The sequence below is a fragment of the Lithobates pipiens genome, unplaced genomic scaffold (assembly GCF_037356315.1).
Source record: "Lithobates pipiens isolate NorthernLeopardFrog02 unplaced genomic scaffold, aLitPip1_a1.2 Scaffold_16, whole genome shotgun sequence".
NCBI lineage: Eukaryota > Metazoa > Chordata > Amphibia > Anura > Ranidae > Lithobates > Lithobates pipiens.
In genome coordinates, this window is record NW_027507748.1 from 650,228,817 (window position 1) to 650,242,428 (window position 13,612).

The 13,612-nt window shown below is 44.4% G+C and overlaps 1 protein-coding gene across 3 annotated transcripts in view; it reads right to left on the reverse strand.

The window, feature by feature from the left end:
• Window positions 1-13,612, reverse strand: part of DYNC2H1 (dynein cytoplasmic 2 heavy chain 1) — a 694,454-nt gene that overhangs the window by 277,380 nt on the left and 403,462 nt on the right. For all 3 annotated transcript variants that reach the window (XM_077484358.1, XM_077484357.1, XM_077484356.1), the window contains one exon: window positions 7,625-7,690. In XM_077484358.1, the coding sequence (XP_077340484.1) occupies window positions 7,625-7,690 (66 nt within the window). The remainder of the gene's footprint in view (window positions 1-7,624; window positions 7,691-13,612) is intronic.

Here is a 13,612-nt window from a genome sequence, read left to right on the forward strand (position 1 = left end):
TAGCCCATCAGGGGTGGAGAATGCAGTTTTCTCTTTAGCCTCACCAGAAAGTGGAATCTGCCAGTAGCCCTTTGTGAGATCGAGAGTGGTTATGTACCTGGCGTTACCCAACTTCTCAATCAACTCATCTACCCTGGGCATAGGATACGCATCGAACTTGGAGATCTCATTCAACTTTCTGAAATCGTTACAGAACCTCCAAGTTCCATTGGGCTTTGGGATTAGCACAATTGGGCTGGACCATTCACTCTGTGACACCTCAATTACCCCCAGAGCAAGCATACGTTTTACCTCGGCAGATACGGCTTCCCTACGTGCCTCCGGTATCCTATAGGGCTTAAGGTTTACTCTGCTTCTAGGCTCAGTTTCAATGTGATGATGGATGAGGTGTGTACGCCCTGGGAGGTCAGAGAACTTTTTTTTGTTTTTCTGTAAAAATTCCTGAGCCTCCTGTTTCTGTGACACTGATAGAGTATCACCTACCTTGACTGGAGGGATTGGTTGTGACAAATCATTAACAGTATTTGTCGCCACCAAGGATTCCCTGTCTTTCCAGGGCTTGATCAAGTTTATGTGATAAACTTGGAAAGGCTTCCTTCTACCTGGTTGGTGCACCTTGTAGTTCACCTCACTGATCTTTTCAACAATTTCATAAGGACCTTGCCACTTCGCCAAGAATTTACTCTCAACAGTGGGGACTAGTATAAGGACCCTATCGCCTGGGTTGAATGTCCTGATTCTTGCGGACCGGTTGTAAATTCTACTTTGGGCCTCTTGAGCCCTCTGGAGGTGTTCCCTTACCAGGGGCATTACAGTGGCTATACGGTCCTGCATTTGTGCTACATGCTCAATAACACTCTTGTATGGGGTGGACTCATTCTCCCATGTCTCTTTTGCAATGTCCAGTAGACCCCTAGGGTGATGACCATAGACCAACTCGAATGGTGAGAACCCTGTGGACGCTTGGGGCACCTCCCTAATAGCAAACATGAGGTAGGGTAATAAATGATCCCAGTCACGACCATCTTTTGCCACCACTTTCTTCAACATATGTTTCAAAGTCTTATTAAATCTCTCCACCAATCCGTCCGTCTGGGGGTGGTACACAGAGGTACGGATGTGTGAGATTTTAAATAGTTTGCATAATTCCTTCATTACTTTCGACATAAATGGCGTACCTTGGTCAGTTAGGATTTCTTTGGGGATCCCAGTCCTAGAGAACATATAAAACAACTCACGTGCAATTGTTTTAGATGCAGTGTTTCTTAAGGGTACAGCCTCAGGATAGCGGGTCGCATAATCCAGGACTACCAAAATATACTGGTGTCCTCTAGCTGACTTTACAATGGGACCCACTAAATCCATGGCAATACGCTCAAAAGGTACCTCTATAATAGGGAGCGAAACCAAAGGACTGCGAAAATGTGACACTGGGGCACTAACCTGACATGTGGGGCACGACTCACAGTATTTTTTAATGTCATCATATATGGCTGGCCAAAAAAACCTCTGGAGAACCCTCTCTCGCGTTTTGTCAGTCCCCAAGTGTCCCCCAAGAACATGGTTATGTGCCATGTCAAGCACCTGACGCCGGTACGGCTTAGGTACCAGAAGCTGTTCCACAATCTCATCTTTAACCTTATTGACTCTATAGAAAAGATCATTAGTCACCGAAAAATGTGGAAATCTTTTTTCAGCATCTGGTTCCTGAGGTACCCCGTTCATAACAGCAACCTGCTCTCTCGCATTTTTGAGAGTGGGGTCCTGTAATTGTGCAGTCCCAAAATCATCGCTAGACACCTCTAAGTCTAGTATATTTTGCTCAGTGGGAGGATCCTCCTCCCCAACCAGGACCTGCAAAGGAAAACAATCATTTTCATCCTGCATACTTTTATCATTCACAGCGGACAAGGCAACCTCCTTAGAGGTATCCTCACTCCTTTTGGGGATTTCTCTTTTTTCCCAGAGAGCCCAGAATAACGGAAAATCGCGGCCCAATATTACATCATGCATGAGGTTTTTAACCACACCCACTTCATATTGTACGGTGCCTTGTTTAGTCCCGACTTTAGCCCGCACTATAGGGTACACTTTTGTATCACCATGTATGCACACAACACTCATATGCTTGTTAGGCTCTAAGTCCCCAGCCACCAGACTAGCATGCACCAAGGTTACGAGGCTTCCTGAGTCCATTAACGCTTTAACAGGAAAGTCATTGATTGTGATGTTGCAGATTTGCGGTTCAGTCTCTAGTCCAGGAACTGCAGCACAAGATGGTTCCGCAAATAGCGACTGACGCCGGCTAGCGTCACATTCCATGGGTTCAGAGGTAAGAGGGCAATGGGCAGACACGTGTCCCGCCTCATGGCATCTCCAACACTGGATAGGGCCTGGTCTCTTTGGCAAGGAGTCCTTTTCAGAGCCCCTTAGCCACCCGGGACCATCACCAGTCTTTTGTCCCTGAGACACCACTTGAGCCCTTTTCCCCCCATCAGCACCCCTCCACACTCCCCCAACAGATGGAAGTCTCTTACCAGCTGACGGCACAGATCTGGCGCTCCGGGGAGGTGAAGATGCTGCAGGAACATCGCGGAGGTAGTCCTCAGTCGCCTGGAACCTCTCCACAAGGTTGACAAGTTCGTTTGCGTCCCTAGGATCACCTTGTCCCACCCAGCGTTGCAGGTCAGTAGGAAGCGCTCGGAGGTAGCGATCCATCACGACCTTCTCTAGGATTTGTGCAGGAGTAGAAGTGTCTGGCTCCAACCACTTTCTTGCCAAATGGATTAGGTCATACATCTGGGACCTCGCTGATTTGTCCAGACTGTAGCTCCAGTTGCGTACCCTCCGGGCACGGACTGCAGTAGTAACTCCTAGTCGGGCAAGTATCTCCTCTTTTAGCCGAGTATAGTCCTTAACCTCTTGCTCACTGAGGTCATAGTAGGCCTTTTGGGGTTCACCTGTTAAATAGGGTGCAATTACCTCTGCCCACTCAGCAGCTGGTAACTTCTCTCGCTCAGCCACGCGCTCAAATACTGTTAAAAAGGCCTCAACATCGTCCTCAGCAGTCATCTTTTGCAGCGCTTTCTGCACAGTCCTTCTCCCAAAAAAAATCTCTGGAGCGGCTCCCTCCATTGTGGGTGGATTAGTAACCACAGGCGCCTCTCGATTTACTATCAGGTGCTCGATAAGTTGTTGTTGGCTTTGGCGCAAAGCTTGCAACTCTTCCTTATGCATCCGCTGTTGTGCAGCCATCATCTGCTGTTGTGCAGCCATGGACTGTTGTTGTGCAGCCATGGACTGTTCATGTCGTCTATTGGCCTCTGTCTGAGCCTGCTGTTGTGCAGCCATCATCTGCTGTTGTTCAGCCATGGACTGTTCATGTCGTCTATTGGCCTCTGTCTGAGCCTGCTGTTGTTGCAAACTCACTTGCATAAACTGCTTCAGCATCTCCTCCATGTTGCTGGACTGTTTTTGGAGTGTAGTTGCAGCTTTCACCCAGGACATCAGCAGCTGTAGCCAAGTCTGTCCACACCGTTGCCCCTAGCAACCGCGTTGCCCGCTACCTCCACCAATTGTAAGGGATCTTCCCGGGGTAGGGTGTGTTTGGACACAGTTCACAGCAGACTTGGAATATATGAAGCAGATCTTGGCGTTTATTCGTGGTACAAACAGTCCAGCAAACAAAACATACAGCAACACCGTGCTTTCTAAGTACAACAAAATAAACAAAAGACCTAGCCCGGCTGGGCGCTTACTAACAGGTTCTTCTCACCTATCTGACATTTATAAAGACAGCGTCTTTTCGTCTGGATATCGCAGGGTGGGTTTTAGCTCCAGCAGTGTCTGTGCTTGCAGCTTCCTTCAACATACAGGCTGTTCATTCCCTGGCTGGGAGCAATCACCTGCAGACCCTACAGAGCCTTTAGCTTCCCAGGCTAATTAGGATCCAAGCTCACCTGATCCCAAACCCAGAACTGGATCGGGGGATGTGGAATGACAGGTCCCTCTACTAAACCTACCTGCCATTCCATATAAACCCAGGCCCGGCAAAATTAAATAACAATTCAGCAGCATATCACTGCTGAGAAACTGAACCATCCTGGATTTACCATCTCACACTGTGTAGCAACCTAGGTGAGATGTACACCCCCTCGATCACTTCTCCAGTGACATGTCTACAATATATATATATATATATATATATATATATATGATTTTTATATAGTGCCAACAGTTTATGCAGAGCTTTACAATGTATTATTACATTTATTTTGTATTTTAATATTGGATGTGATCATTATATGAGGGTGAATAGATGTTATAGGGCTGTAGAACAATATATATATGGTTGATATATGAGAAGTGGAACATAGGGATATCCGCATATATTTCAATGGACTACGTGAAAATGGAGGATTCTGGGACTATATATATATATATATATATATATATATATATATATATATATATATATATATATATATATATACACACATACACATACATATATACACACACATACATACATACATGCATACACACACACACACATACTCCAAAAACGTGCAGGTAGGTTAATTGGCTTCTGTCCAAAATTGGCCCTAGTATGTATGAATGTGAGTAGGGGACCTTGGATTGTGGGCTCCTTGAGGGTAGGGACCAATGTGAGTATGCGATGTATGTGTGGAGCGCTGCTTAAATTGACCGCGCTATACGGGTAACTTAAATAAATAATAATATAATAGATGAGCATTCTAATGAGACATAATGTACAGGGATAGGGACAATTGTAGACACACACCCACACTCACTCAGGTTGAACTGGATGGGACTGGTGTCTTTATTCAACCTTGCTAACTATGTAACTATATGATTGGAACAGCGTCAGCCTATCATATCTCCCTGAGGAAGTCACGTGATGTGACAAAACATGTAGGAGGGACCTGAGAGACTGACGTAGACAGGATTACGAGAGGTTCAGGATATTGTACAAGGCACGGACAAGGTTGCTAACTGTCGGTACTGCAGGACTGGCGGCAAGTAACCATCCGGCCATTGTTATACACTACATGTCTGTGGTTTATGATGTAAATGTGAATGTTCATTTTGGCACGTTTTATAAATAATAGGTTTTTAAAACCATAAAGCACTATAGCATACCCTCTTATTTTGCATGATCGAATTGAGCTATTAAGCTGGAGATCGTTCTATGCAGATTGAGGAGTGTGGGGCATGCAGTAAAGTGATTTAGTAAGGATCATTATATATGGAAAAGGAAAATTCTTAAAGGCTTATTATCTGCTGTATTAAGGTGAAGGTACATCGAAAATGGTGGAGGTGGCACATTGCTGAGAGAAAGGATTAAATATAAATGAAGATCACTGACTGAGGAACATTCTTTGCACAAATTCTTTTTGATTTTGCACAAATATATTTTTTTGCACATTTGTTGGATTGATGTAATTTAAAGAGACATTCTTTTTATTTTCAATTTTTTGGACATTTGTGTTTACACTTTTTGTATTCTATTAGTAATATAATTTATTGCGCTTTATTAGTAGCGCTGCACTATATGTATAATATGATGGCAATGGTAGCCACCTGCACTGCATTCTCTCCAGTGCTCAGATCTGTCCATACTGGACTCTAGCCCTAAGAGCCGGTTCACACAGGGGCAACTCAGATCCGACTTCAGGTCGCCCCTAGTCACGCTACATGTAAAAATCAATGTAAGTGAATGAGAGCCGTCTTAATACACACTACTGAAGTCGCTCTGACTTCAGAAAAGGTTCCTGTACTACTTCAATCCGACTTGTAAGCGACTGGTACCCATTGATTTCAATGAAAGTCGGATCTCCGTCTATATTGAGGCGACTCTCACAGAATTATCAGCTCTCGAGAGGGAACATGCCCTGGGACTGTGACGTCATAAAGGGGTGGGGTCACCATGTGACATCATCCGGAGACCACGCCCCATACCTATATAAGTTGCTGCGCACGTCGCACAAGCCAGTACAGCGGAAGACAGCGCCGGGTCAACACCGAAGAAGAAAGAAGAAAGAAGAGAGAAGAAGGACAGAGGGCGGAGGAGACCGGGCTCCTCCGCTAGTAAAAGAGCTGCAAGAAGACAGCGGAGGAGCCGGGAGAAGGCGTCGGACACCGGGAGAAGTTGTCAGAAACCCCCCCCCCCCCCCATGTCGGAAGAAGACCCCCGGAGCTGCTTAATAAAGGACTTTTAAAACTTGTGTTGTGTTTTTTATTGACATTTTTTCCCCAGGTGAATGGGTAGGGCGCCCCCCTTCCCCAAAGCACCAACCCCCCCATGTTAAGGGCACGTGCCTGGTACGGTCCAGGAGGGGGGGGGTCGCTCGTCCCCACTCCCTTCCTGACCGGCCTGGCTTCGTGCTCGGATAAGTTTCTGGTATGGATCTGGGGGGGGGATCCCCACGCCGTTTTTTCGGCGTAGGGGGTTCCTCTTAAAATCCATACCAGACCTAAGGGCCTGGTATGCTCCCGGATTTGGCGTGGAGTTCCTCCTTGAGAGCTCATTCTTTGATTGGCCACGGCAAAAGTCGCCTGACCTGGGGCAACTTAAAGTCGCGTTGTAAGTCGCCCCAAGTCATGTTGACAAGTCGTGTCCAAGTTGCCTCCAAAAATCGCGTTGGAAGTTGTGTTGCCCCTGTGTGTACCGGCTCTTACAGCAGGGGTAGGCAACCTCAGCCCCCCAGCTGTGGTGAAATGACAAGTCCCATGAGACATTGCAAGACCCTGTCAAATCTCAGGCATGACTCCTAGAGGCATAGGCATGATGGGATTTGTAGTTTAACCACAGCTGGAGTGCCGAGGTTGCCTAACCCTGCCTTACAGTGACAGGTAACCAATGCCAATGTGTGTAGAATTTCTGTCTTTTCCTTCAAGTACCAATGCCTTCACAGAGCAAGCATCAGTCATACAGGTGAGAATGCAGTACCGGAACCATGTTTCCTGAGCCTGTCCAAAATCCTTCTTACCTGTAGCAAGTCATCAGTATCTGACAGACTCCTGTAACCTGTTTGCAATCTGTCTCCTCTAAAAGTTCAGTTGTCTCCTGTAGCATGTTCATGCTCTCTGGCTCCCGTGGAACATCCACTCTCTCTCAATGTTTCCTGCAGTATGTCTGCAGACCCCAACATCTTCTACAGTAGGGATAGACAATTAGCGGACCTCCATCTGTTGCAAAACTACAAGTCCCATCATGCCTCTGCCTCTGGGTTTCATGCTTGTGGCTGTCAGAGTCTTGCTATGCCTCATGGGAATTGTAGTTCTGCAGCAGCTGGAGGCCCGCTAATTGCATATCCCTGTTCTACAGTATTGCAGAAGCTGATTATCAATGTATAGCCCATTGGTGGCCTAACGAGCAATAGTTAAGGATAGATATATCTAAGCAAGTTCACCACCACTAATTTACAGGGATGGCCAAAAATCCAAAGTCATGTTTTCTAAAGCTTCCATTCTTATTTTTTTTAGAGCCAGAACTTGTGTGCTTCCCAAATAAGCTCAGTGGAATTAAAAGCCTAATGGACAATCTGGGGACCATTTGGAACTCTGACAGCACAGTGTGATAGAATTCATGGATACTTACATTCTCCTGGAAGAGCTCAGCATGCATGCCACGCACAAAGTGTAAAGCAAACATCAGCTGGTCAGCCTTAAAAACAAAATTATATTTAAGTAATTATTATATAGCATAAAAAGATTGCAGTTACATAATGAATAATGGTTACCAGTGCAAAAAACAATGACTAAAAATATTATTTAGAAGTGAAATAGAATAGTAAAAAAAACAAACAAAAAAAAAAAAAAGATTTCATGAAGTATACTTCATATATACAAAATAACTATATAACAAGAATATTAAAGCAGAAATTCACTCTCTCAAACAACACTGACTATTTTTAAATCATATGCTTCCAGCATTTGGACGTAAATAGAAAAGTATAGTGTAGTTACTTGTTTTACACTTTCTTTTTTTTACTTTACATTTTTTTTACATTACTTCAGTTGCTTCCTGATTTCCAGGCCTAGGCAAATGATGTCATACATCCCAGGAGTCTTCAGGAGGAGAGGAGAGGCTTTCTCAGCTAAGCACACTCTCCTGCCTGCAAGCCTAAGCAAAGGGCAGATGGATTCCAGGAAGTAAATGCTACATGAATCATCTGCCCTCACCCAAGATGGCTACAGCCATAAATGCTAGGGGGGCAATTTTCAAATTGATTTCTCAGCAAAGTAAAGCATTGAGATATGAATGGGGGAGTTTGTTTTGAATATTAAACATTAATTAAATAGTGTTTTTGGTTCGAAGTGCTCAGATGCAGAGTAGTTCCTCTTTAAATCAAGCAAACCTATTTTTTTATAAAAAAAAATATACATGGTTTTGTCTATCTGATGTTTTGTACAATACAGAGGTCCTTGTGTCTCATTTAAAGGGCTGGGAGGAGTCAAAGAATGGGCAGAAAATGGGCACAGGGCAGTACACCCATTCTATGTCATGGATGAGCAGTGGAGGAAGGGGGTGCAGTTCCACATCCTAGCCCTGGGTGAGGAACAAACCCGTTCCAGTATGGTTTCCTACTATACAATGGCTAGTACTAAAGCTGAACTCCAGACAAACAGTAAAATACATAGATGAAATACATACATAGAAGCTATTTTACCTTCCGAAAGATTTGTATTTCTCTGCCTATCTAGTCCTGAGCTCTGCCATACAGAAAATCTAAGGACTAATTTTTCTCTACTTCCAATAAAGCAATACAGCCTGATCACCTCCCTGCCACCTAGCCTGTGAGTGGGCAGTAAGGAATCAGCAGCAGAGTAATAAGCTCATCCCTCTCCTCACTTTGTTATCTCCTGTCAGCACGTTCCTTGCCACCACACATACAAAGCAGCACCCAGTTGCTCCCAGTAATACCAAGCCAAATTAAGGTGATTTCACTGGTTGCAATTAAAGTGGTATTCAACCCAAAAGCAAACATTTATTAAATTGCAGCTTTTCTTAGATATAATGGCTGCATTTAGGCTTTCTTTCCATTTTCACCTAGTGATCTGGTCAGTAAGTCTGTTGTTTTTCAACAGAACAAGATGTCCTGTAAATGTATGAGTTAAGAGTGTGGCAGCACTTCCCCGTTTGCTTTAATGTGTAGCTACATGCCAGGTAAACTTTGGTGCAGGCGCGGAGCATCACGACAGTGGCAAGTAAAAATCCCTGTCTGATGCCTATTGCAGTTTAAGGGGGAGGGGGGTTTGGCGGGCTGCAAAAACGTGGCTCAAATGAGCATTTGTGATGCCGCTCCCCCCCAACCGCAACTCTAACTGAAGTCTAATGCCCCCGTACGCGCGATCGGATTTTCCGACAACAAATGTTGGATGTGAGCTTGTTGGCTGATAGTCCGACTGTGTGTATGCTCCATCGAACAATTAGGGTTGGACTTTCTGCCAACAAATGTTGGATAGCAGGTTCCCAATATTTCCGCCAACAAAATTTTGTTGTCTGACTTTCCGATCATGTGTACACGAGTCCGTTGCACAAAAGTTCATACATGCTCAGAATCAAGTACGAGCCAGAAGCACTCGGTCTTGTAAAACTAGCGTTCGTATTGGAGATATCACATATATCTTGTACGTCACTACGTTCATAATTGCTGGCCAACATTTGTGTGACTGTGTGTACGCAAGACAAGTTTGAGCCAAAAACCTTCGAACAAAAATCCATGGTTTTGTTGTCTGAAAGTTTGATCGTGTGTACAGGGGCATTAGTGTATCTAAATCTACTAGTCCATCTAATATCCCCCCCCCCCCCCAAACAATGCTACTGTCTGCTGTGCTCCTTCATCGATAGTGGTAGCATACTAACACAGGTGGTGTTACCAGCCCGATCACCATGTGAAAACAGAGGGGAGAAAAGCCTAAGAAAAAGAAAAGTAACGTAGCCACCACATCAAATTATTATTATTTTTTTTAAATGGCATGGGGTACCCCCCAGATCCATACCAGACCCTTATCCAAGCATGTTTTTACTAGTAATGGTGGCGATCAGCAGTTTTTAGCGGGACTGTGACATTGCAGTGGACAAATCTGACACTGACACTCTTTGGGGACCAGCGAAACCAATACAGTGGTCAGTGCTAAAAAAAATGCACTGTCACTGTATAAAGGACACTGGCATGGAAGGGGTTAACACCAGGGGCGTTCAAGGGGTTAAGGGTGCTCCTAGGGAATGCTTTCTAACTGAGTGGATGCACTGGAGGAAAAGAGAGACCCGTGTTTAAGCTTAGCTGAAACACAAGATCTCTCTTTTACTCCCTGACAGAACAGCGCGGTCTGCCTTGTCCAGCGTCGGTGACGAGCAGTGTTCCCGGGAACACGCTGCCACCGACATGCACACGCAGCGTGCTCGCGCGCCGTGTACAGTTGGGGTGGAACCATCTTTGATCGGCCATGACTTCATCGCGGCTGATCACTTGATGCCCAATGGCTGTTCACCCCCCTCGGTGGCGAGCGATGTCTCCGTAACATGCCGCCACCGAAGGAACAGGGATGCGCGCGATCGTGCGCATTCCCTGTTTAAAAGGGAGGACTGCCACAATAGGTGCGCCGCCTGCCCGTCATTTGACGGCCGGGGGTCAGCATCTAGTTAAAGGAGTTGTAAAGGCAGAAAGTTATTTATCTTAATGCATTCTATGCATAAAGATAAAAAAAAAAAAACTTCTGTATGTAGCAGCCCCCCCCCCCCCCCAGTACTCCCCTAATTACCTACCTTACCCCCATCTCTCTCCAGCAATGTCCACAATCTCCTCAGCCATCCAGGACACTCCTCCTGATTGGCTGAGATGGAGAAGTGACGCCACTGACTCCCACGGCTGTCAATTAAAGTCAGTCAGCCAATCAGGGGGAAAGATGGGGCAGGGCCAGATCAGGGATCCATGTCTAAATGAATACATGGAGCTCTGACTTGGCTTGGGTGCCCCCTATAGCAAGCTGTTGTCTGGGGGGCACTCAAAGTAGGGAGGGGCTAGGAGCAGCAAACAGGGACCCGAGAAGAGGAGGATCCAGGCTACTACACAGTAGTAACAAAACCAACTGCACAGAGGAGGTAAGTATAACATGTTTGTTATAAAAAAAAAAAAAAGAGCCTTTACAATCACTTTCATAGCAGAACCATATGTGATTCAAAAAGACCAAACACTGATAGTCCATCAAGTGTGTATTCACAGACGATTGAGATGACAGTGGTGAAAGCAAAAGCAATAGTCCGATGTGATCAGTGTTCAGAATCTGCAGATAATCATCACCAGTGAGTCCAGCTCCCCATTGATTAAACACCAAAAAACAGGAACGTGCCAAGCTCCTAATACAGGTATCTCACTTCGCTCTCCCCACCATCAGATCATCGTTGGATGCTGTAATAAGTTTTATCTTTGGGGAGATATTTGGCAAGAATATTACTTGTACTGCACATCTGGAGAAAAAATATGTAGGACCTCTCTTTTTATAACACTACGACTGATTGTGTTATTAAAGCAGGATAATGCTCCCACTTAGCAGTCTCAAGAAGATAGTCCATACCCTTTATGTATTCAGACCCCAGAACAAGGCAAGAATCTCCAATGCAGTTCGCTTAAAGCTAAATTAAAGTTCTGTTATAAGAAACAGTTAGCAGGCAGGCTTTTATTGCAGAAGAGACATGCACCATCTTGCCTGCAGTAAAATGCATCACAATGAATAATAAAACTAGTGCAAGTACGTAAAAAGATTCTACTAGTGAAAGGGTAGCAGCTGAACACTCAAGGTAAAATTTACAACACCTCAGATCAATATAAAATACAAATAGTGCAGCGCTACAAATAAGTAACAAAATAGTTCATGGATGAAGATAGAACACACAGGTTCCAGAAACTGTGAAGATGTGACTCCAAAATCAGTGCTCAGTCTCCACCACAGACTCAGAAACAGGACCCCTGAATTAACAGATGGGTGAGAAAAAAAATTGCCCAAATAGGGTAAAAATCCTAAGCCTGCAGGCAGAGATATCCTCCTTTTGACAGCGCACATTCCAAATAGGTATAGCCACGCTTGGATGTCACATCAGATAAACAGACTTTCCTTGAGGCCAGCATAAAGCTGGCCACCAGTATTCAGTATTCCAAAGTTATGAAATAAATGAGAAAAACATAGTGCTCATTGCCAAAACAATAAAAGGAAAGCACTTACAATAAAGGTGGCACTTCCATTAAGTGAAAGCAAATTAGCGATTGTTAAAACAGTCACGAAGAGATGACCATGGGAGATATCACATGACTCCTTCCTATACGCGTTACATCCTGGGAACGTCACCAGCGGGTACAGAGACATGCTTCACACCCGCCTCTAAATAGTCTTGCCTAATCAATGAAGGGGCAGAATGCCTCCCCTCATTTTACAGCCATGGTGACCAACCATTCTTACCTGGAAACCAGGAACTGATAGTGGCAACACATGTCATCCCGCTGGGGACTAAAGAGCTACCGCTGTCTCCCATACAAGATGTTACAGCTTGAGCCAATACTGACCCATCACAGAGTAATTCGCTGAGTAATCAGCTGAGACAGACTCCACCATTACTCAACATCAAAATAAATCTCTAAAGTAATAGACTTTATTACATACTCAATTGAATGAGATCTCAAATAGTATTAAACATAAACATTAAAAGACTTGAAGTGTGACCATCTTATACAAACATTTAAAACCATTTCAAAACGAATAAACCTAACGATCTGAAATTAAACAATTCAGGTCAAAATCGTCATTTAAGCCTGCAATGACCTTGGTCTCAAATATCCAGAACGACTCCCTGTGGCTTAACTGCCTAATTAACCCCCCCCCCCCCCCCCCAATGCTTCTTAACCTTTTAAATAACCCAAAATCTGAGGCCTCTAGAGTCTCGATTATGAAAGTCTAAAATTCTTGGAACCATTGTGGGTTTTTAATCCTTTTTTTATATTATTCACATGCTCTCCCAGTCTAACATGGAGTGGCCTAGATGTCCTGCCTATGTACTGTAGGCCACAGTCACATTCTAACATGTAGACAACTCCCTGTGTACAGCATTTGATAAGATCACGGATTTTATACTGTTTATTGGTCACTACGGCAGTGAAATCTTTGTTTTTTGATGTTGACTGCACATGTACAGGAGTGACATCTCCCCCCCGATCGCCAATGAAGAGACCTGAAGACCAGCACTCAGAAGATGTCAGACTGTTGTAGCCACCCAGGCTGGACTTTAAACAAGTCAGGCTTTGTTCATCTCCATTACATGTAGGATGATGGTATTAGTAAAATAAGCATTATTGTGATAATGAAAATTAATATGCAAAAAAATCAATATTTATGAACAATGAAAGTTCATTCATGTGATCCACAAAACGTAGTGATAATTGAAGTGAAAAACAAGATCCAAAACACCAAAAAGTCCTCATTGTGAAAGAAAACAGTGATGTCCTTCCAAATCAACTGCAGGTGTTAAACATTGTGCTCCCCAGGAGGTAATTAAAGTAAAGATATCCTCTTACCAGATATCATGACCTTTCAA